This window comes from Salmo trutta, chromosome 28, assembly GCF_901001165.1.
Source record: "Salmo trutta chromosome 28, fSalTru1.1, whole genome shotgun sequence".
Taxonomy (NCBI): Eukaryota; Metazoa; Chordata; class Actinopteri; order Salmoniformes; family Salmonidae; genus Salmo; species Salmo trutta.
Genome location: NC_042984.1, coordinates 21,018,656 through 21,043,714, shown reverse-complemented (window position 1 = coordinate 21,043,714; position 25,059 = coordinate 21,018,656). Strand labels below are relative to the sequence as shown.

General features: G+C 42.3%; 1 protein-coding gene across 2 annotated transcripts in view; it reads right to left on the bottom strand.

Moving 5' to 3' along the window:
• Window positions 1-211: 211 nt before the first annotated feature.
• The window catches only part of LOC115165774 (F-box only protein 6), a 34,410-nt gene continuing 9,562 nt past the window's right edge, over window positions 212-25,059 (bottom strand). The window contains exons 2-6 of one of the 2 annotated variants that reach the window (XM_029719129.1): window positions 15,570-15,831; window positions 15,340-15,457; window positions 3,130-3,225; window positions 2,895-3,030; window positions 212-1,375 (exon numbers count right to left, since the gene is read on the bottom strand). In XM_029719129.1, the coding sequence (XP_029574989.1) occupies window positions 1,229-1,375; window positions 2,895-3,030; window positions 3,130-3,225; window positions 15,340-15,457; window positions 15,570-15,822 (750 nt within the window). In that variant the 5' untranslated portion in view covers window positions 15,823-15,831 and the 3' untranslated portion in view covers window positions 212-1,228. Of the gene's footprint in view, window positions 1,376-2,696; window positions 2,795-2,894; window positions 3,031-3,129; window positions 3,226-15,339; window positions 15,458-15,569; window positions 15,832-25,059 lie in introns of those variants that run through there. The other variant, XM_029719130.1, reaches the window with a different exon arrangement.

Here is a 25,059-nt window from a genome sequence, read left to right as displayed (position 1 = left end):
GACTTAAATCCTTTTGAAAATCTATGGCAAGACTTGAAAATGGCTGTTTAGCAATGATCAACAACCAACTTGACTTAGCTTAAATTTTAAAAAGAATGTGCAAATATTATACAATGCATGTGTGCAAAGCTCTTAGAGACTTACCCAGAAAGACTCACTGCTGTAATCTCTGCCAAAGATGATTCTAACATTTGCCTCAGGGGTGTGAATACTTGTGTAAATGAGATCTGTATTTAATTTACAATAAATGAGCAACAATTATGGGGTATTGTGTATACATGTTTTAGAAAAATTGAATTAATACATTTTGAATTCTGGCTGTAACAAGAAAATGTGGAGTAAGTCAAGGGGTATGAATACTTTGAAGGCACTGTACATGACAACAATTACATTAAGATATAGGTGAGTACAAGCAAAAGCGTTCAACTACGTTTCTTAAAAGGTGTTGTCAAAATGGGTCAGACGTTTATGTACATAATACATTACATTCAAGTTCACACTTTCCTTTGGTCTGTCTTCCTCTGAATTGTACAGAGCAAAGCAGAAATACATTGAAGTATTCCAGGCATATAATGTGAATTTTTGCTTTGCTCTGTACAATTCAGGAGATGGACACAAATGATAAAGGTAACAGACTTAATAGGGCGCTGGCCACCACTAGCTAGAACAGCTTCAATGTGCCTTAGCATACATATATTCTGTGTGATGAACTCCATTGTAGGGAGGCGTCACCATTCTTCCATGAGAAATTCCATAACGCCGTCTCAGGCACCGCTCCAGAATCTCCCATAAGTGTTCAATTGGGTTGAGATCTGGTGACTGAGACAGACCGACCACTATGCTCCTTTGAGACCCCTCTTTCAAAGTCACTGAGATCTCCTCTAGCAATAGTAACCAAAATAATGGGCAACTGGGCATTTTTATACATGACCCTAAGTACAATGGGATGTTAATTGCTTAATTAACTCAGGAACAACACCTGCGTGGAAGTACCTGTTTTCAATATACTTTGTATCCCCTCATTTACTCAAGCATTTCCATTATTTTGGCAGTTACCTGTATTGTACAGCCAGAATCCTTTATATCCACAGAGAAACATCAATGTGCCTATTGCCTAAGGCTGAAAAGACAGAAAGATGTACACTACGCTAAGAGAGGTTTCAAAGCCTGCAGGTCGGCAAAATATTAAAATATAACCTCTTAGATTTCGGTGATCCCATTTACTCTCCTATCTGTCCACCGATGGGAATATCTCGACGCTACTGTTGGTGACCCGAATTCCATACCAGCCGGCCCAGAACTGAGTGTCATTTCCTCCATGAATGAATCGGATGTAACGCACACCTGGTCCATAATTCTTGAACACATGAGTCATCTGAAACATTGAAAAGGTAATACGTTCAATTGTAATTAGTATGCTTTATTTAAGTGTGTATGTATACATACCATACATACAAGTTTGGACACCTACTCATTCCAGGGTTTTTCTACATTGTAGAATAGTGAAGACAAACTATGAATTAACACATATGGCATCATATAGTAAACAAAAGTGTTAGACAAATCAACATTTATTTTGTGAGATTATTCAAAGTAGCTACCCGTTGCACACTCTTGGCATTCTCTCAACCAGCTTCATGAGGTAGTCACCTGGAATGCATTTCAATTAACAGTTGTGCCAAGTTAAAAGTGAATTACTGGAATTTCTTTCCTTAATGCGTTTGAGCCAATCAGTTGTGTTGTGACAAGGTAGGGGTGGCAGCGTAGCCTAGCGGTTAGAGCGTTGGACTAGTAACCGAAAGGTTGCAAGTTCAAATCCCCTAGCTGACAAGGTACAAATCTGTCGTTCTGCCCCTGAACAAGGCAGTTAACCCACTGTTCCTAGGCCGTTATTGAAAATAAGAATTGGTTCTTAACTGACTTTCCTAGTTAAATAAAGGTAAAAGAAAAATACAGAAGATAACCCTATTTGGTAAAAGACCAAGTCTATATTATAGCAAGAACAGCTCAAATTTGCTAAGAGAAACAGTCCATGAAGGTCCATGAAGGTCTGTCAATGTGGAAAATTAAGAACTTTGACCGTTTCTTCAAATGCGGTCGCAAAAATCATCAAGCGCTATGATGAAACTAGCTCTCATGAGGACCCCCACAGGAAATGAAGACCTTAATGAATATATCCTCTGCTGCAGAGGATATATTCATTAGAGTTACCAGCCTCAGAAATTGCAGCCCAAATAAATGCTTCACAGAGTTCAAGTAACACACATCAACTGTTCAGAGGAGACTGCGTGAAACAGGCCTTCATGGTCAAATTGCTGCAAAGAAACTACTACTAAAGGACACCAATAATGAGACTTGCTTGGGCCAAGAAATACGATCAATGGACATTAGACCGGTGGAAATCTGCCCTTTGGTCTAATGAGTCCAAATATGAGATTTTTGGTTCTAACCGCCTCGTCTTTGAGATGCAGAGTAGGTGAACGGATGATCGCAGCATTGGTAGTCCCCAATGTGAAGCATGGAGGAGGAAGTGTGATGGTGCTTTGCTTGTGACACTTTGAAAAATCTAAAACATATTTTGATATGTTTAACACTTTTTTTGTTTAGTACATGATTCCATATGTGCCATTTCATAGTGTTGATGTCTTCACCATTATTCTACAATGTAGAAAACAGTACAAATAAAAAGTGTGTATGCATGCGCAACGTTTTTACCTTGTTTTTATCTGCACTATTTAACTTTCAATTGTTTAGTGTGCACATTTTTTTTGTGCAATGCAGTCACTGAAAATGTCTAATGCACAAGACAAGGAGAAATCACATTGTTGATTGTGTACTCAGCTATTTACAGACCCATGTATATGGAGAATTATCTTAAAGTCTGAAGGTTTTACCTGATTCCATTTCTGATCATTCCACTGTTGAAAGACAACAGTATCTGGACTAAACTTCTTAATTGGCTTCTTCTTACGATTTAGCAACTCAACACAGATCTCATATTCAGATCCACAGTCCCAGCGTGGAGCATACCTGATATGGACACAAACATACAAGTTGTACAGTAGTCTATTCCACTAACAAGTATAGAGTAGCAGACACTGAATGACAAAATCCTAATATTCCTCTCACCAGTCGGATATTATGATGTCAGGTTGAAAGTCATCCATGAAAGAAGGCCTGTAACCCTCTTTCTCCAAGTCAATCAGCTGAGACTTCCTGCAGGTCCTGAGATGAACCAAAGACAAGAGGACACACACAGCCAACACATTTACCATGGTTGATAGTAAGCAGCCTGAAAGCCATTTCAAATCAATGCATCATATCTAGGGGGCCATTTTTTTATTTTTTTTATTTCACCTTTATTTAACCAGGTAGGCCAGTTGAGAGAAAGTTGTCATTTACAACTGCAACCTGGCCAAGATAAAGCAAAGCAGTGTGACAGAGTTACATGGGATAAACAAACATAGTCAATAACACAATAGAAAAATCTATGTACAGTTTGTGCAACTGTAGTAAGATTAGGGAGGTAAGGCAATAAATAGGCCATAGATGCAAAATAATTACAATTTAGCATTAACACTGGAGTGATACATGTGCAAGTAGAGATAATGGGGTGCAAAAGAGCAAAATACATAAATAAATAACAATATGGGGAGGAGGTAGTTGGGTGTGCCATTTACAGGTACAGTGATCGGTAAATTGCTCTGACAGCTGGTGCTTGAAGTTAGAGAGGGAGATAAGTCTCCAGCTTCAGTGATTTTTGCAATTCGTTCCAGTCATTGGCAGCAGAGAACTGGAAGTAAAGGCGGCCAAAGAAGGTATGGATTTTGGGGATGACCAGTGAAATAAACCTGCTGGAGAGTGTGCTACGGGTGGGTGTTGCTATGGTGACCAGTGAGCTGAGATAAGGCGGGGCTTTACCTAGGAAAGGCATAGATGACCTGGAGCCAATGGGTTTAGCGACGAATATGTAGCGAGGGCCAGCCAACGAGAGCATACAGGTCGCAGTGGTGGGTAGTATATGGGGCTTTGGTGACAAAACGGATGGCACTGATAGACTGCATCCAATTTGCTGAGTAGAGCGTTGGAGGTGTCGCGTCTTTGGCATAATTAAAGTGAAGACTTATTTTATCAAATCAATTGTCTAATTATTATTACGTGATTAAACTAATCATGTAAATGTAATTAACTAGGAAGTCGGGGCACCAAGGAAAATCTTCAGATTACAAAGTTGTCATTTTCCTAATATAGTCTTCTAATTAATGAATTATTCTTTACCTCACGTTAGTTTCATTCCAAACGTTGTAAATTGTTGGTTATCTGCACGAACCCAGCCTTTACTATGAATCATCCATACACCAATTGTCTTAATCATTTATTTACTAACCAACTAAATAATCACAGAACTGCATAAACAAACAGATGTGGTTGCAAGGAAATGATAGAGGAGGTTCCCTAGTGGGCTAAGCCGATATGACGGCTTGGTAGACAAAGGGAAGTGGGTGTGGACTGAGAAGGGCGCGAAAGACAAGAGTCCCTACAAAGTTGCTAATTATATTCATTGAAATGCTAATCCTTTGCACATGAACACTCACTCATTCGGGAATAATTGCAATCAATATATATTTACGCTCAGTGTGTCGTCGTGATCTCTGTTGGAATCGTCCGTCTTTCTGTTGGAAAGTTCATCCAAGCGTCTTTGTGGTCAGAATGGATACTTCGGAGTACCATTCAGAAATGTTCTTATAGAATAGCAGTTTCGGCGGTCTAGCTGCAGACTAGTAATTAGTATCTAAGATTTGCTCTTATTCTGTCGAGATCGATAGTCTGAGTTTAACCATTTCCACCCGTGTAGCCAATGCTCCACCTGGTTTGGTTAGGAATTCAACAACCTTAGGTTTTTGTGGTCTCTACTCAAACCTTCAGACCAAGTGTACCTCGATCACCGAGGGAGCGAAGAGGATCTCCTCAGGTGTGGGATTTATTCGTAACAGTAGAAAAGGGCTGTCCCATGAGCTAGATCATGTCGGTGCTCATGGAGGCGGGCCAATGACTTAAACTTTAAAGGGAATACAATTCTCTCACATTAACAGTTTAAAATCACATTACATAATTTCACAAATAGTTTAATCTTTACTCATTCATTTTATACAATAATTAGACTCAAATGTCATAACGAAGGCTCCTGTATAAACAGAGTTATGGTAATGTGGCTGTATTGTCTTTCATGAGGTCACAAACATGAAACAAAACAGACCGGTTCGTAGCTGGCTTCTCCACCGACCATTTACACATTCTCCAAAACATGGATATTGTTCAGTTCAAGTTCTGTGGTGTAGAAGAAGTTCCTTTGCCCTCTCTATGTGTCTCTTTCTGCATGGCCAGGAGGAAAGTCTCCTCCAGGAATTTATGACCTGAGATAACAGAACCTGGGTGTTGTAGGGAGAGAGGGAGAAGCCAAATGACATTGCCGAAGTCAAGGATCGATAGGATAGTCAGTTTTATGAGGGTATGTTTGGCAGCATGAGTGAAGGATGCTTTGTTGCAAAATAGGAAGCCTATTCTAATTTTGGAGATGCTTAACATGAGTCAAAGGAGAGTTCACAGTCTAACCAGACACCTAGGTATTTGTAGTTGTCCGCATATTCTAAGTCAGAACCGTCCAGAGTAGTGATGCTAGTCGGGCGGGCAGCAGCAGGTTGAAGAGCATGCATTTAGTTTTACTAGCATTTAAAAGCAGTTGGAGGCCACAGAAGGAGTGTTGTATGGCATTGAAGCTCATTTGGAGGTTTGTTAACAGTGTCCAAAGGGCCAGATGTATACAGAATGGTGTTGTCTGCGTAGAGGTGAATCAGAAGAGTCACCAGCAGCAAGAGCGACATTGAGATACATAAAGACAGACATACCGAGAAAAAAGAGTCAGCCCGAGAATTGAACCCTGTGGCACCCCCATATACTGCCAGACAACAGGCCCTCTGATTTGACACACTGAGCTCTGAGAAGTAGTTGGTGAACCAGGCGAGGCAGTCATTTGAGAAAACAAGGCTATTGAGTCTGCCAATAAGAATGCGGTGATTGACAAAGTCGAAAGCCTTGGCCAGGTCGATGAAGACGGCTGCACAGTACTGTCTTTTATCGATGGCGGTTATGATATTGTTTAGGACCTTGAGCGTGACTGAGGTGCACCCATGACCAGCTCAGAAACCATATTGCATAGTGAAGGTACAGTGGGATTTGAAATGGTCGATGATCTGTTAACTTGGCTTTCGAATATTTTAGAAAGGCAGGGCAGGATGGATATAAGTCTATAACAGTTTGGGTCTAGAGTGTCTCCCCCTTTGGAAAGCTGCCACAGTCATCCCCCTCTTCAGTCTTTGGGGATCTCAGACGATACGAAATATATGTTCAACAGGCAAGTAATAGGGGTGGCAACAATTTCTGCGGATAACTTTAGAAAGAGAGGGTCCAGATTGTCTAGCCCAGCTGATTTATAAGGATCCAGATTTTGAATCTCTTTCAGAACATCAGCTGTATGGATTTGGGTGAAGGAGAAGCAGGGGGGACTTGGGCAAGTTTCTGCAGGAGGTGCAGAGCTGTTGGCTGGGTTATGGGTAGTCAGGTGGTAAGCATGGCTAGCTGTAGAAAAATCCTTATTGAAATTATCGTAGATTTATCAGTGATGACAGTGTTCCCTAGCCTCAGTACAGTGGGCAGCTGGGAGGAGGTGCTCTTATTCTCCATGGACTTTAAGTTTGTGCTACAGGATGCAAATTTGTTTGAAAAAGCTAGCCTTAGCTTTCCTAACTGACTGTGTTTATTGGTTCCTGACTTCCCTGAAAAGTTGCATATCGCGGGGGCTATTTGATGCTAATGCAGTACGCCACAGGATGTTTTTGTGCTGGTCAAGGGCAGTCAAGTCTGGGGTGAAACAAGGGTTATATCTGTTCTTAGTTCTACATTTTTTGAATGGGGCATGCTTATTTAAGATGGTGAGGAAAGCACTTTTTAAAGAGCAACCAGGCATCCTCTGACGGGATGAAGTCAATATCCTTCCAGGATACCCGGACCAGGTCGATTAGAAAGGCCTGCTCGCTGAAGTGTTTTAGGGAGCATTTGACAGTGATGAGGGGTGGCCGTTTGACCGCGGACCCATTACGGCCACAGGCAATGTTCACTGAGATCCTGGTTGAAGACAGCAGAGGTGTATTTAGAGGGCAAGTTGGTCAAGAGGATATCTATGATGGTTGCCCATGCTTACGGATTTAGGGTTGTACCTGGTAGGTTCCTTGATAATTTGTGTGAGATCAAGGGCATCTAGCTTAGATTGTAGGGTGGCCAGGGTGTTAAGCATATCCCAGTTTTGTCACCTAACAGTACGAACACTGAAGATTGAATAGATGGGGGGGGGGGGTAATCACAGTGTCCAGGGCACAACTGGGGGCTGAGGGGGGTCTATAACAAGCAGCAACGGTGAGAGACTTATTTCTGGAAAGGTGGGTTTTTAGAAGTAGAAGCTCGAATTGTTTGTGCACGGACCTGGGTAGTATGACAGAACTCGGCAGGCTCTCTCTGCAGTAGATTGAAACTCCGCCAGTTCTATCTTGTCGGAAAATGTTGTAGTTGGGGATGGACATTTCTGAATTTTGTGGCCTTCCTAAGCCAGGATTCAGACACGGCCAAGAAATCAGGGTTGGCGGAGTGTGCTAAAGCAATGAATAAAACAAACTTGGGGAGGAGGCTTCTGATGTTAACATGCATGAAACTAAGGCTTTTACATTACAGAAGTCAACAAATGAGAGCGCCTGAGGAATAGGTGTGGTGCTGGGGGCTACAGGGCCTGGGTTAACCTCTACATCACCAGAGGAGGAGTAGGATAAGGGTACTGCTAAAGGCTATAAGAACTGGTCGTCTAGTGCGTTGGGAACAGAGAATAAAAGGAGCAGATTTCTGGGCGTGGTAGAATAGAGTCAGGGCATAATGTACAGACAAGGGTATGGCAGGATGCGAGTACAGTGGAGGTAAACCTAGGCATTGAGTGACGATGAGCAGTTGTGTCTCTGGAGGCACCAGTTAAGCCAGGTGAGGTCTCATGTGTGGGGGGTGGGACAAAAGAGCTATCTAAGGCATGTTGGGTGGGGCTGAGGGCTCTACAGTGAAATAAAACTAGAACTAACCTACACGGAAGTAGACAAGGCATATTGACATTAGGGAGAGGCATGTGTAGCCAAGTGATCATAGGGTCCAATGAGCAGCAATAGGTGAGTCAGGGAGCTGTTCGGTAGCCGCTACACGAGCTGGAGACACGGCGATTCAAAAAACTAGCGGGCCAGGGCTAGCAACTGATCTTTCGCAACGGAAAAGCCTGTTGAAACCTCCGCAGACGATTATGACGGCAGACCAGTCGTGATGGATTGGCGGGGCTCCTTGTCGGCAATAAAGGGTCCAGGCCAATTGGCAAAAGAGGTATTGTAGCCCAAGAATTAGCTGGGAGACCTCTTCAGCTAGCCGGGAGATGGGCCTAGCTCGAGGCTAGCTCAAGGCTGACTGGTGCTTGCTTTGAGACAGAGGCGTTAGCCAGAAGTAGCCACTCAGGTTGGAGCTAGCTAGCTGCGATGATCTGGTGTAATGATCCAGAGCTTGCGGTAGGAATCCGGTGATGTGCTAGAGAAAAAGCAGTCCGATATGCTCTGGGTTGATATCGCGCTGTGCAGACAGGTATTAACCGGGCTGAAGCTGGCTGGTGTCTGAGTTAAACGGTGAAGACAGCTAGCAGTGGCTAACTGCCAACTAGCTAGTAGCTAGTTAGCTGGCTAGCTCCTGATGGAGGTTCCGGTTCTAAAGTATAAAAACAGCAGATCCGTACCACATTGGGTGAGGCAGGTTGCAGGAAAGTATCTTCAGTCCGTAGATGGAAAGTGAGATTAAAATATATATGAAAAAAAAGACTATTTACACAGGACAAGACAAACACACGTCCAACTGCTACGCCATCTTGGTTTAGATCCTTAGAGCCATTTACAGTACCTTTAGAAAGTATTCACACCTCTTGAATTTTTCTACATTTTGTTGTTAGTTTAATCAATTTTAAATTCAGACTAAGATTGGTATATTGTGTGTAGGCCAGTGACACACAATGTCAAAGTGAAATTATGTTTACAAATGTTTACAAATGAAAGATGCATTATGTAACTTTTTGGGCAACACGACCAAATTCACAGAAATGTGGGTTATAGATCTGTCATTTTCATTGAAAGCAAGTCTAAGCTGCAGTAGATCTGTTCTATGTGCACATTTCTATGCATAAGTCTAATTTTTGCATCTTTTACTTTCGGTTTTGTACACCAGCTTCAAACAGCTGAAAATGCAATATTCTAGGTTATGGAAAATATATTTTACAGCGGTTTAGATGATTGTCTACACCTGCTTGTTTTGTCAAACTGAAATTAGGCAAACTGTTCAAATGTTAGCAACCAGGAAATGGCAGAGCGATTCTTAAATTAAAAATTAAAAGCTGAAATGTCTTCAGTCAATAAGTGTTAAGGCTTCAACATGCTTCAGTCAGCATGCTTCAGGGGGCTGGCACCTAGCTGAGCTTGTCTAGCCGAACAAGTGTGCGAGCATATTCCCTTAAGACGTTTGCTTGATAAAACGAGAAAATAGCGGCAATAGACCACCTTAGTGTCCTTGGGCACAGGGACTAAGGTAACCTGCCAAAATGACTACCGACCCGTAGCACTCACGTCTGTAGCCATGAAGTGCTTTGAAAGGCTGGTAATGGCTTACATCAACACCATTATCCCAGAAACCCTAGACCCACTCCAATTTGCATATCACACCAACAGATCCACAGATGCAATCTCTATTGCACTCAACTTGCACTTTCCCACCAAGACAAAAGGAACACCTATGTGAGAAAGACACGGTGCACTGGGTGGGTTTCACGGAAGAATACTGTACCAAGTTATCTAGCTGAATAAACTAAGTTTGAGCCTATTCCTGGAAACATTGAACCACTGTAGTTTACAGCAATTATAATTTCTAAGTGGAAGTTGGAATAGTTATATTTGAGTGTTTCAGTGAATGGTTAGTGAGGGAGGCCCTGCTCTCTCGCTTCCCCAGGTGTTTAGTTAATTTTCATTCCAATCTCCTTTGCATTAGCATAGCCTCTCCTGTAGCCTGTCAACTGTGTCTGTCTATCCCTGTTCTCTCCTCTCTGCACAGGCCACACAAACGCTTCACACCGCATGGCCGCTGCCACTCTAACCTGGTGGTCCCAGCACGCACGACCCACGTGGAGTTCCAGGTCTCCGGCAGCCTCTGGAACTACCGGTCTGCGGCCAACAAGGCAGAGATCATATCAGCCTATGCTACCCTCCAGTCCCTCGACTTCTTTGCGCTGACAGAAACATGGATTACCACAGAAAACACTGCTACTCCTACTGCTCTCTCCTTGTCTGACCACGTGTTCTCGCACAACCCGAGAGCATCTGATCAGCGGGGTGGCGGGACTGGAATCCTCATCTCTCCCAAGTGGACATTCTCTCTTTCTCCCCTGACCCATCTGTCTATCTCCTCCTTTGAATTCCATGCTGTCACAATCACTAGCCCATTCAAGCTTAACATCCTTATCATTTATCGCCCTCCAGGTTCCCTTGGAGAGTTCATCAATGAGCTTGACGCCTTGATATGTTCCTTTCCTGAGGATGGCTCACCCCTCACAATTCTGGTTGACTTTAACCTCCCTACGTCTACCTTTGACTCATTTCTCTCTGCCTCCTTCTTTCCACTCCTCTCCTCTTTTGGCCTCACCCTCTCACCGTCCCCCCCTACTCACAAGGCAGGCAATACGCTTGACCTCATCTTTACTAGATGCTGTTCCTCTACCAATCTCACTGCAACTCCCCTCCAAGTCTCCGACCACTACCTTGTATCCTTTTCCTTCTCGCTCTCCTCCAACACTACTCACTCTGCCACTACTCAGATGGTATTGCGCCGTCGCAACCTTCGCTCTCTCTCTCCCGCTACCCTCTTCTCTTCCATCCTATCATCTCTTCCCTCTGCTCAATCCTTCTCCAACCAATCTCCTGATTCTGCCTCCTCAACCCTCCTCTCCTCCCTTTCTGCATCCTTTGACTCTCTATGTCCCCTATCCTCCCGGCCGGCTCGGTCCTCCCCTCCTGCTCCGTGGCTTGACAACTCATTGCGAGCTCACAGAACAGGGCTCCGGGCAGCCGAGCGGAAATGGAGGAAAACTAGCCTCCCTGCGGACCTGGCATCCTTTCACTCCCTCCTCTCTACATTTTCCTCTTCTGTTTCTGCTGCTAAAGCCACTTTCTACCACTCTAAATTCCAAGCATCTGCCTCTAACCCTAGGAAGCTCTTTGCCACCTTCTCCTCCCCCCTGAATCCTCCTCCCCCTCCCTCTGCGGATGACTTCGTCAACCATTTTGAAAAGAAGGTCGACGACATCCGATCCTCGTTTGTCAAGTCAAACGACACCGCTGGTCCTGCTCACACTGCCCTACCCTGTGCTTTGACCTCTTTCTCCCCTCTCTCCAGATGAAATCTCGCGTCTTGTGACGGCCGGCCGCCCAACAACCTGCCCGCTTGACCCTATCCCCTCCTCTCTTCCCCAGACCATTTCCGGAGACCGTCTCCATTACCTCACCTCGCTCATCAACTCATCCTTGACCGCTGGCTACGTCCCTTCTGTCTTCAAGAGAGCGAGAGTTGCACCCCTTCTGAAAAAACCTACACTCGATCCCTCCGATGTCAACAACTACAGACCAGTATCCCTTCTTTCTTTTCTCTCCAAAACTCGAACGTGCCGTCCTTGGCCAGCTCTCTTGCTATCTCTCAGAATGACCTTCTTGACCCAAATCAGTCAGGTTTCAAGACTGGTCATTCAACTGAGACTGCTCTTCTCTGTGTCACGGAGGCTCTCCGCACTGCTAACTCTCTCTCCTCTGCTCTCATCCTTCTAGACCTATCTGCTGCCTTTGATACTGTGAACCACCAGATCCTCCTCTCCACCCTCTCCGAGCTGGGCATCTCCGGTGCGGCCCACGCTTGGATTGCGTCCTACCTGACAGGTCGCTCCTACCAGGTGGCGTGGCGAGAATCTGTTCTAGGCCCTCTCCTATTCTCGCTATACACCAAGTCACTTGGCTCTGTCATATCCTGACATGGTCTCTCCTATCATTGCTATGCAGACGACACTCAATTAATCTTCTCCTTTCCCCCTTCTGATAACCAGGTGGCGAATCGCATCTCTGCATGTCTGGCAAACATATCAGTGTGGATGACGGATCACCACCTCAAGCTGAACCTCGGCAAGACGGAGCTGCTTTTCCTCCCAGGGAAGGACTGCCCGTTCCATGATCTCGGCATCACGGTTGACAACTCCATTGTGTCCTCTTCCCAGAGTGCTAAGAACCTTGGCGTGACCCTGGACAACACCCTGTCGTTCTCCACTAACATCAAGGCGGTGACCCGATCCTGTAGGTTCATGCTCTACAACATTCGCAGAGTACGACCCTGCCTCACACAGGAAGCAGCGCAGGTCCTAATCCAGGCACTTGTCATCTCCCGTCTGGATTACTGCAACTCGCTGTTGGCTGGGCTCACTGCCTGTGCCATTAAACCCCTACAACTCATCCAGAACGCCGCAGCCCGTCTGGTGTTCAACCTTCCAAGTTCTCTCACGTCACCCCGCTCCTCCGCTCTCTTCACTGGCTTCCAGTTGAAGCTCGCATCCGCTACAAGACCATGGTGCTTGCCTACGGAGCCGTGAGGGGAACGGCACCTCCGTACCTTCAGGCTCTGATCAGTCCCTACACCCAAACGAGGGCACTGCACTCATCCACCTCTGGCCTGCTGCCCCCCCTACCTCTGAGGAAGCACAGTTCCCGCTCAGCCCAGTCAAAACTGTTCGCTGCTCTGGCACCCCTATGGTGGAAGAAGCTCCCTCACGATGCCAGGACAGCGGAGTCAATCACCACCTTCCGGAGACACCTGAAACTCCACCTCTTTAAGGAATACCTGGGATAGGACAAAGTAATCCTTCTAACCCCCCCCCCTAAAATATTTAGATGTACTATTGTAAAGTGGTTGTTCCACTGGATATCATAAGGTGAATGCACCAATTTGTAAGTCGCTCTGGACAAGAGCGTCTGCTAAATGACTTAAATGTAAATGTAAATATAATTTCTTTTTCTGAAGTCTTGGCTGATTTCTTTTGATTTTCCCATGACGTCAAGCAAAGAGATACCGAGTTTGAAGGTAGGCCTTGAAATACATCCACAGGTACACCTTCAATTGACTCAAATTATGTCAATTAGCCTATCAGAAGCTTCTAAAGCCATGACATTTTCTGGAATTTTCCAAGCTGTATAAAAAAAGGCAGTCAACTTCGTAAATGTCAACTTCTGACCCACTGGAATTGTGATACAGTGAATTACAGTGAATTATAAGTGAAATAATCTGTCTGTAAACAATTGTTGGAAAAGGGACTTGTGTCATGCACAAATTAGATGTCCTACCTGACTTGCAAAATCTACAGTTTGTTAACAAGAAATTTGTGGAGTGGTTGAAAAACTAGTTTTAATGACTCCAACCTAAGTAAGTGAGTGTGTGAGCAAAAAAATTCAAAATATTCCATTACCGTACTTCGAAGTATGTCAAACGCTGTTTAAAATCAATTTTTATGCGATTATTCTCGTAAAATAGCAATAATTTTCCGACCGGGAGTCGTTGTTTTCGTTCAAAGACTGAAAATGTAAAATGGACTCTTCACGTGCACATGCGTGCCCGTCTCATTGTTCTCAGATCGACCACTATCCAAATGCGCTACTGTTTTTCAGCCATGGACTGCAGTCATCAACGTTCTGGCGCCTTTGAGAGCCTATGGGAGCCTTAGAAAGTGTCACGTTACAGCAGAGATCCTCTGTTTTCAATAAAGAGGCTAAAGAAGGCCAAGAAATGGTCAGAGAGGGCACTTCCTGTTTGGATTCTTCAGGTTTTTGCCTGCCATATGAGTTCTATTATACTCACAGACACCATTCAAACAGTTTTAGAAACTTTAGGGTGTTTTCTATCCAAATCAAACAATTATATGCATATTCTAGTTTCTGGGCAGGAGTAATAATCAGATTAAAATCGGGTATGCACAGTGAGGCGAAGACTTTGAGGATGGCCTGGTGTCAAGAAGGGCAGCAAAGAAGCCACTTCTCTCCAGGAAAAACATCAGGGACAGACTGATATTCTGCAAAAGGTACAGGGATTGGACTGCTGAGGACTGTGGTATTGTCATTTTCTCTGATGAATCCCCTTTCCAATTGTTTGGGGCATACGGACAAAAAGCTTGTCCGGAGAAGACAAGGTGAGCGCTACCATCAGTCCTGTGTCATGCCAACAGTAAAGCATCCTGAGACCATTCATGTGTGGGGTTGCTTCTCAGCCAAGGGAGTGGGCTCACTCACAATGTTCACTAAGAACACAGCCATGAATAAAGAATGGTACAAACACATCCTCCGAGAGCAACTTCTCCCAACCATCCAGGAACAGTTTGGTGACGAACAATGCCTTTTCCAGCATGATGGAGCACCTTGCCATAAGGCAAAAGTGATAACTAAGTGGCTCGGGGAATAAAACATCGATATTTTGGGTCCATGGCCAGGAAACTCCCCAGACCTTAATCCCATTGAGAACTTGTGGTCAATCCTCAAGAGGTGGGTGGACAAACAAAAACCCACAAATTCTGACAAACTCCATGCATTGATTATGCAAGAATGGGCTGCCATCAGTCAGGATGTGGCTCAGAAGTTAATTGATAGCATGCCAGTGCGGATTGCAGACGTCTTGAAAAAGGGTCAACACTGCAAATATTGACTCTTTGCATCAACTTCATGTAATTGTCAATAAAAGGCTTTGACACTTATGAAATGCTCGTAATTATACTTCAGTATTCCATAGTAACATCTGACAAAAATATCTGAAGACACTGAAGCAGCAAACTTTGTGGAAATTAATTGTGTCATTCTCAAAACTTTTGGCCTTGACTGAATGTATGTATATTCTTTATTTATGTAGATTGTTGACAAAAATGGACAATTAAATTCATTTTAAATCCAACCTTGTAACAAAATGTATAAAAATGTAAGGGGTGTAAATACTTTCTGAAGGCACTGCAAACTAGACAGTTTGTCAATGATAGGCATTATCATCCAAATGTATTTGAAGAGCTGGAAAATAAATCAACACCAATGTGGATGTGAAACAAAGTGGGACCAAGAGATATTCTCTCACTGAAAAACTAATATGGTATAGTAGTATACTCACAAGTAAGAAGTCGCAAAGTATTTTTGGACCGTGTTGTCAGGAAGCGGCACTTCTTCCACTGGCTCTATTTTCCATTTATCCCCTCCATTCTCCATAATTTGCCAGCCCTTGAATTTATCTGGGGGGGGGGGAAATCATGGACGGATTTGAAATGTGGGTTCTGGGGTTAATAACAGGACCCCCCCCCATACACCAACAGAGAATTTAGACATTGTGGTTTCGACTCCTACCATCTGCTCTGGGGTTCTTAAGAAGATTACGTCTCTTCTTAAACAAGAAGTAAAACAAACGCCAGTCTTTAGGCAATTTAGTGGCATCACATGTCTGGTATCCTTCTCTTCGGCACCTCTCTCTCCAAAGAGAATCACTGTCCACCACTTCTTTCCACTCACGACACACAAGTCGACAGACACACACCACCTGCTGTGGAGGGACATTTAGGAGCATCTCCTCCAGGACATCAAGAGGGAGCACAGGTAGCATGCCTGTGAACTGAACAAGAACATCTGTTTTCATTAACATGGGAGACTTTACACAAATGATGTAAAGCTTAGAATAGGATGTTAGCTCTATGTTAGGATGATGATGCTCTAGCAACAAGTTTTTTTATTTTTTATCTTAAGGGGTGGATCAGCTTTAATATTGCAGAAAGATTGTTGCTTCCATCAATGTAAATGTCTGCATCATTTCCAATCCCCCATACATTTTTTGAGAAATATATATCCACATACCTTTATTATTCCCCGCAAACCCTACCACCCTATCCCCCAATTGGAGTAAACTAATAAACACCACTTTGGCTTCTACCTTCAGTTTATAAATATTATACACATTTTACAATAGTTATATTTTGTTTGTTTTTAGTCCTTCCTCTATTTCTAATATCCATCCAGTTTGATTTCGATTTGCAACTGTGCTATTTTACAAAATGTCTGAACCTATATACATTTTACAGACCCCGTATGTTTTACATTGGTTTTCTTGTTATTAGCCCCACCCTTCAGCTCCATTCAACCCCTCCCATCTCTTAACACCATCCATTTTGGATTTCTATTTGCCATATATTTTTCAACTGTGCTGTGATGCTTCACAAAAGCACTAAACCTTTCTATTGTCATAGCTTATACAGATTGTAAATTAAAGATTATTTTTGCTAAAATAATTATATTATTGATTGAATGACTTTTCAAAATCACCCAGTATTGCTATCTGCAGCGTTAGTTCGAGGCAAATGTTGCAATTCCTCAGCCATTCCTGGACCTGTGACCAAAAACGAGCTACATGTGGACAGTACCAAAATAAATGATCTAATGACTCTGCCTCACAGCAAAATTTGCAGAGCTGGGAAGATTGTATGTATACATACAATTGGTTATAAGAATTTTGTATAATAAAAAAATGAAGTTTTCAATCCGGCGTTGTTTTGCGTGTCATTTCATAAACCATGTGCCATGGAATAGGTACATCGGGAAGAGGTTTAACTATTTTGCAATTTATATGGCACAGCCGTCAATTTTTTGGTCCTTAAATGAAATTAGTGTATGTATGTATGTATGTATGTATGTATGTATGTATATACACACACACACACACACACACACACATACGTGTGTGTGTGTATGTATATATATATACACACACACACACACACACACACACACACACACACACACAGCTCAAAAAAATAAAGGGAACACTTAAACAACACAATGTAACTCCAAGTCAATCACACTTCTGTGAAATCAAACTGTCCACTTAGAAAGCAACACTGATTGACAATAAATTTCACATGCTGTTGTGCAAATGGAATAGACAACAAGTGGAAATTATAGGCAATTAGCAAGAAACCCCCAATAAAGGAGTGACCACAGACCACTTCTCAGTTCCTATGCTTCCTGGCTGATGTTTTGGTCACTTTTGAATGCTGGCGGTGCTTTCACTCTAGTGGTAGCAAGAAACGGAGTCTACAACCGAAGGTTTGCTGTGTCTGTCAGCGTAGTGTCCAGAGCGTGGAGGTGCTACCAGGAGACAGGCCAGTACATCAGGAGACGTGGAGGAGGCCGTTGGAGGGCAACAACCCAGCAGCAGGACCGCTACCTCCGCCTTTGTGCAAGGAGGAGCAGGAGGAGCACTGCCAGAGCCCTGCAAAATGACCTCCAGCAGGCCACAAATGTGCATATGTCTGCTCAAATGGTCAGAAACAGACTCCATGAGGGTGGTATGAGGGCCCGACGTCCACAGGTGGGGGTTGTGCTTACAGCCCAACACCGTGCAGGACGTTTGGCATTTGCCAGAGAACACCAAGATTGGCAAATTCGCCACTGGCGCCCTGTGCTCTTCACAGATGAAAGCAGGTTCACACTGAGCACGTGACAGACATGACAGAGTCCGGAGACGCCGTGGAGAACGTTCTGCTGCCTGCAACATCCTCCAGCATGACCGGTTTGGCGGTGGGTCAGTCATGGTGTGCGGTGGCATTTCTTTGGGGGGCTGCACAGCCCTCCATGTGCTCGCCAGAGGTAGCCTGACTGCCATTAGGTACCGAGATGAGATCCTCAGACCCCTTGTGAGACCATATGCTGGTGCGATTGGCCCTGGGTTCCTCCTAATGCAAGACAATGCTAGACCTCATGTGGCTGGAGTGTGTCAGCAGTTCCTGCAAGATGAAGGCATTGATGCTATGGACTGGCCCGCCCATTCCCCAGACCTGAATCCAATTGAGCACATCTGGGACATCATGTCTCGCTCCATCCACCAACGCCATGTTGCACCACAGACTGTCCAGGAGATGGCGGATGCTTTAGTCCAGGTCTGAGAGGAGATCCCTCAGGAGACCATCCGCCACCTCATCAGGAGCATGCCCAGGCATTGTAGGGAGGTCATACAGGCACGTGGAGGCCACACACACTACTGAGCCTCATTTTGACTTGTTTTCAGGACATTACATCAAAGTTGGATCAGCCTGTAGTGTGGTTTTCCACTTTAATTTTGAGTGTGACTCCAAATCCAGACCTCCATGGGTTGATAAATTGGATTTCCATTGATTATTTTGTGATTTTGTTGTAAGCACATTCAACTATGTAAAGAAAAAAGTATTTAATAGGATTATTTCATTCATTCAGATCTAGGATGTGTTATTTTAGTGTTCCCTTTATTTTTTGAGCAATATGTATGCATGTATGCATGCATGCATGTATGTATGTATACACACACACACACATCACAATTTTCTTTAACCATTTATGTTCATTAATGCAGGGCCAACAGACAAGTTCCTTACTTTTTCCCCCTTCTACTTGCCTCTTCCATTTTTGTAGTAATGCTGCAAATTGTTGGTTGTAATTTTGGGTTGAACAGACATTTCCATATGTCTGTGTTAGCTGCATGTGTGAAATAACTCCACCAGTCCTATTTATGATAACATTTTCAAAAATTATACCTTTGTTAAACATTTTATATAAAAATAAGAGTTTAACCACAATACTTGTATTATTTGTTCTGTCTTTTCAGGTGGATTAAACTGAAATTGCAACCAACTTTCTAAGTCTTGTTTAAAAAATATCAATATTTTGGAGATGATTTCATTTTCAAACAACCGAAAGTGAGCAGATGTAATCTGAATAACGGGGAAAAAGGCCATTCCTGAACATGGGTTGAGACATTTCTACCAATTTACTAGAGAACCAGTTTGGATTTAACTTTTGTATGACTGATGGCTTTAGTGAGAGGTCTAATGCTTTAATAATTTCTGGCCTCCGAATTCATATTGGTTATATAAATAGGCCCTTTTAATTCTCTCTGGCATGCCATTCCAAATAAAATGGAATATTTTTTGTTAATATAATTTAAAAAGCAGGTCACTAGGTGTAGGCAAAACCATAAGTAAATAGGTACACTGTGATAAGACTAAAGAGTTAAATCAGGGTGATTTTTCCACAAATACAGGTATTTTCCTTTCCATGGTAATAAGAGCTTATCCATTTTTGCTAACTTTCTATAAATATTTCTTGGAGCGAGAATTTCTTTTGGGATTTGTATACCGAGTATGTCCACATCCCAGTCAGACATTTTAATGGTAAACTACACGGTAATGTAAAAGTTGAATTTTTTTGTGATCCAATATGCAATATAGTACACTTATCATTGGTTTAATCCAGAGAGGTTAGCGAAAGTATCTAGATCCTCCATGAGGCTGTGGATGAATTATAATTGTGGTTTTAAAAGAAAACATGAATCAGTGTATAATGACATCGTTTTTTAAGACAGATTTATAATCCCTTAATATTATTGTTGGATCTAATTTTAACAGCTAACATTTCGATGGCAATAATAAATAGATATGCCGATAGTGGACAACCTTGTTTTACTCCTGTTGATAGTTTAAAAAAACTGAGATGTAGCCATTATTTACCATTTTACACTTAGGGTTACTATACATAACTTTAACCCATCTTATAAAGAGATTCTACAAAATTGAAATATTCTAGGCATTTAGATAAACTCGAGCCGTACTTTATCAAAAGCCTTTTTAAAATCAGCTATGAAAACTTGGCCTGGTGTCCAATATTTCAGAGTATTCTATTGCTTCCAGTACTTGTATTACCTCCAATGTATCGTCCATGTAAAAAAAACCTGTCTGATTAGGATGAATAATACCCGACAATACCTTTTTAATTCTTTGCGCCAAACATTTAGCTAGAATTTTTGCATCACAACACTGAAGAGTAAGTTTTAAATGGACTGGACACACAACTTGGATCCTGTTTTAGTAATAATGAAATCAGACCTTCTTGCGTGTCCAATAATCTACCATTTATACAGGACTGGTTAAAACATGCCAATAATGGTCCTCTGAGTATATATAAAAAAAGGTTGCTTTACTTCCACTGGTATGCCATCCAGCCCTGGAGTTTCCCCAGCCTTAAAGGCTTTAAATGCATCAAGAAGTTCCTCCTCTGTAATATGGCCTTTGCATGAGTCTCTGTATAGATGTTCATTTTACATTATTAATAGGAAAATAATCCATAAAATTAGCTTCGGTTAGTGGAGACAGAGGAGACAAACGAAAACATTCTTAAAGTACTTTACTTTCAAAAATATATTCGGTGAATCATGCGTGACTCCATCATTTGTAACATGTTTCAATAAAAAAAATGTTGGTAGCATTTCTATGTTGAAGATTGAAAAATAATTTTGTGCATTTTTCCCAAAAATCCTTCCAGTTCGCTTTATTTTTATAATATATTACACTGGATCTTTCTTGTATAATTTCCTCCATTTCTTATCCTCTAACTTATACTGAGCCTGTATGGTACAGTTTTTATTGTTCTAACTGTACGGTTAGTCCTTCAATTTCCTTTATTAATATGGGATCTTGACCTAAATTGCTTTTGTTTTATAGATGAGTACTGAATTGCATGGACTCTAAAGGCACATTTAAAAGTGTCCCAAACAATAAGGGGATCTGCTGTACCTATGTTATGTCGGGAAAAAGTCTAATAAATTCTTCTGTCCTAGTTAAACAAGTTATCATCCAGTAGGCTTTGATTACATTTCCAATATCCTCGCCCGTGTGGAAATTCTTTAAGAGTATTTATCTATATATGATCTGAATGCATTCTGTCCCCTATCAACACCAACTTTTGGTGCCAGAGAGAATGACAAAGTAATCAAGACGACTAGCTTGATTAAGCCTCGGCCAAGTATATCTCCCTAGGTGAGGGTAATTAAGCATACTTCCAAAGTTGTGGCAAAATGGCTTAAGGACAACAAAGTCAAGGTTTTGGAGCTGCCATCACAAAGCCTTGACCTCAATCCTATAGAAAATTTGTGGGCAGAACTGAAAAAGCGTGTGCAAGCAAGGAGGCCTACAAACCTGACTCAATTACACCAGCTCTGTCAGGAGGAATGGGCCAAAATTCACCCAACTTATTGTGGGAAGCTTGTGGATGGCTACCAGAAACCTTTGACCCTAGTCAAACAATTTAAAGGCAATGCTACTTGAGTGTATGTAAACTTCTGACCCACTGGGAATGTGATGAAAGAAATAAAAGCTGAAATAAATCACTGTACTATTATTCTGACATTTCACATTCTTAAAATAAAGTGGTGATTCTAACTTACCTAAGACAGGGAATTTTTACTAAGATTAAATGTCAGGAATTGTGAAAAATGGAGTTTAAATGTATTTGGCTAAATGTATTTGTATGTAAACTTCGACTTCAACTGTAGATAATTCAACTGTCCAGTAGGTGCTGCTGCCCAGCCTTATACATGAAAATAAAGATGTATATACAAATATTGTATTTTGTTATAGTAATTGTGATGGTTTTCCATATGTTGACTTATAAAAACAAATGTGAAACCTAACGAAAGCATTTATTTTGCAAAGGTTACATTATCAAGAAAATACTTTTATTATAATATTCATAGATCACTCATATTTTGCCTCAAATATGTTATACCACAATCATGTAGTGAATTATATTTTACATCAGGAATATAATAAGTCAACAGTAACACATCAGGGGTTGGAACCTGAACTATTTTCCATTTGTTTAGTTTTGAACAGAACCACCATTTTTTTTTATTCTATTCTACTCTTCCGACCAGCAAAACACATTTTGTAACCGGTTCGGGATAAAAAAAAAAAAAGGTGTTTATATCGTGCTACAACTGGACGAATCATGACAAAAGATAGTTGTTGACAGCCTTGGGCAGATGCTAATTGCAGACAAATCTTTTTTAATATTCCTTTCTGGTAGAGGAGCATCAGCATGGTGTGTGGCACGCACATGATGGAGCAGTGAGTCTGACGAGGAATGGTCTTAACATAGTGAGTTAGGTTATACATCATGGGCTGGATAGAAGCAGTCTACCGTCTTCAGAACTGGATAATAATTGCTTTAGCCTAGGCATAGGCTAGACTTTCATTCTTGTTATTTTTTAAAGCAGCAACTTTAGGACAACACCTGCTTTAGGCTAGAATATATCAGAAATAAGCTACTGTTAATAACTAACTTTTATGATAGGCCTAGGAGGAGGATCGGTTATTGGCCATTTGGTTTTCAACCTCCCATTGATGATTGTCCTGGCCGCATGGATCATTTTTCTTTAAGCCCCCATGCAGTAGTTTTAATAAAAATGTTAAATCACCGTCTAATAAAATCACTTTCATGCAAATATTTTTGCATTTATTTCCCGAGACTCTTTCTGCCATTGAAAAGCTCAGTCTGATCATGTGGGCCTGCTGATACAAATGAAAATATATTTACATACACAACCCTGATTGGGTCTTGACAATCCTATCCACCAAACTCAACTTTGGACATAGAAGCCAGTTCCACTGGGTTCTCATTGTTCCCCTCTAATTAGGGACTGATTTAGACCTGAGACACCAGGTGGGTGCAATCGATTATCAGGTAGACTGACCTCATAGGGTAAGAGTTGAATACCCCTGGTCTAGATTCTAGAGAGCCTACCCCCTTAAGGCATCTGCATACATAGGTTTGATTTGCTCATAGCAGGACTCAGCTAGGCGAAGCAACTGTCTGTTGTCTTACTACCATAAAAGTCCTTTGCTTGAAAAATAAAATAAAATATACTGTTTGTCCCTCGAGTCACCATAGCAACATAGCCAGAAACACTTCCTCAAAAAATACATCTGTCATTCATTTAGCAGTTTTTGATGAGGTGGTCTTAGTTGCGCAATTTTACATCTAAGATGTTGGGTACAGTATTACTCAAGTAAAAAAAATGTGCATGAAAACTAGCCTTTCGTTGAATGACAAACATTTAAATGACAAACACATTTAATGTTCCTACTCCTACTAGGTGTAGTACTGTTGACCAATCACCAACAAAGGGGCGTACACGTCGGCTACCAAACTTCGACTTGATTTAAGAAAAGAAATTGTGGGCGCGAACAGCTGATAAAAAACCCTGCCGAAGACCAAAACGTCAACATAATATATGTGCAAACTGTTAAGACTGGGAAGCACACGGTAAGCTTTACCCCTTCAAAAGTAGGAGGATAGTGGTGTAACGGTTCACCAAACCCAGTTTGGTACAGATTGCGGTTTGGGGGTCACGGTTCGGTTACGGTATAGCGTAAAAATGGAATTCCAACAGTTACTGTAGTCAATTTTAGTTTAAATTGGCCAAATTAAAAAGCACCCTATTCAGAATGTTCCTGCCATTGTCTGTTGTGATAGGTAATGTTATGTTGGGCCTCAAGTAGAGGTCTAAAAAGTTTGACCCATTCCGAAAAATGGACCTGGGGCGTTCCTACTTGGACAAATATGCAAATACATTTTTGAATATAGACACCTGGTCCGAATGGACCAAGGACGACCAGTTCCGTATAAATGCGGTCACATCCGAGTGAGGGAAGCAGCAGAAAAGTCCATTTGTAAGCCATTTTATTAACCGGAGCCGATACAGCGCGAGGGAGAGCAAGTGGAGGAGGAGCTTTACGGTGTGAGAACTGTGAGCAAGTGAAACAGTAGCAAGGAGTGAGAGGCAGAAACCGGCCAAGCCAATTTTTGCATTAGTAGACTAACTTCTAGCTTGTCATAGAAAGGTTATTTATCATCCAATATGATTACATACTACCGGTCTTGACTGCATCAAACCGAGAGAAGCTAGCTGACTAAAATAGCTAGCTAAGTTAGCTAGCCAATTAGCTAGGCTAATTGAGTCTGCGTGCACCTTCTTCCTACCCTACGGTTACAAATAACACCTCCATTCATATTATTAAAATAGCAGCCTACCTGTTGGCTCTTCTTCGTTGTAGCATATGCTTATCATTTAACTTTTAATTCCATCTTCCATTGATTAGATAATCTCCGTATTTGCTTTGCCGCACAATGAGGCTCTATGACTGTAGTGGCACTTTGATGACTTGTGGCTGGCCGACAACAAGCTACACGCGGCACAGAATGAGAATAGTGGTTGGTGCTAGGCGATATCAAGTTTGTTTTATCTGTATCGCGCTAACGGCCTGTATCGCAAGAATCAAGGTTCGGTTATGTTCTAACGTTTTACAAATGCAGCATCTCACTGTCTCTTCTCTGTCAGCCCAATGTCGAATTGCGTGACAACACGTGCACAGACGTTATCCACCAATCACAACCCTAGACAGCCTTTCACAAATTGTAACCACGCTGGAGAAGTGTAGCGGTGGTAAGAGTTCCACCAAAATGGAAAGTGAGGAAGCCAGCTCAGCCCCTCGTGAGGATGAAATCATCAAAAAGTTCAGTAATATGGAAGTGGTTCGGGTTTAAGAGGTCTAATGTTCAGCAAACGAATGTCCTGTGCAAAATGTGTCAAGACAATTGCTACAAAAAGCAGCAGCACAACCAACCTCTTCCATCACCTGCGAAAAACACGCGGTGGAATGCGAGATTTCGCAATGCCGATTCCAGTCACCTGATTACCAAAACGTCTGCTAAAAAGACAAACTACCATAGCCGCATCCTTTCCAAACGTAATCCCTTATGACAAGAATAGTTTGAGGTGGAAGGAGAACAGATGCAGTGACCTATTACAGAGCAAAGGACATGATCCCAATCTTTAAAAAGCTGCTAGGTACAGTTGACCACAAATATCAGCTGCCAAGCCGCAAGTATTTCACGGAAGAAGCCTTGCTGCAATAATACACGGCTACCTGCGAAAGAGTCGCATATAAGCTGGCTAATGTTTCTTATTTTTCCACCATGG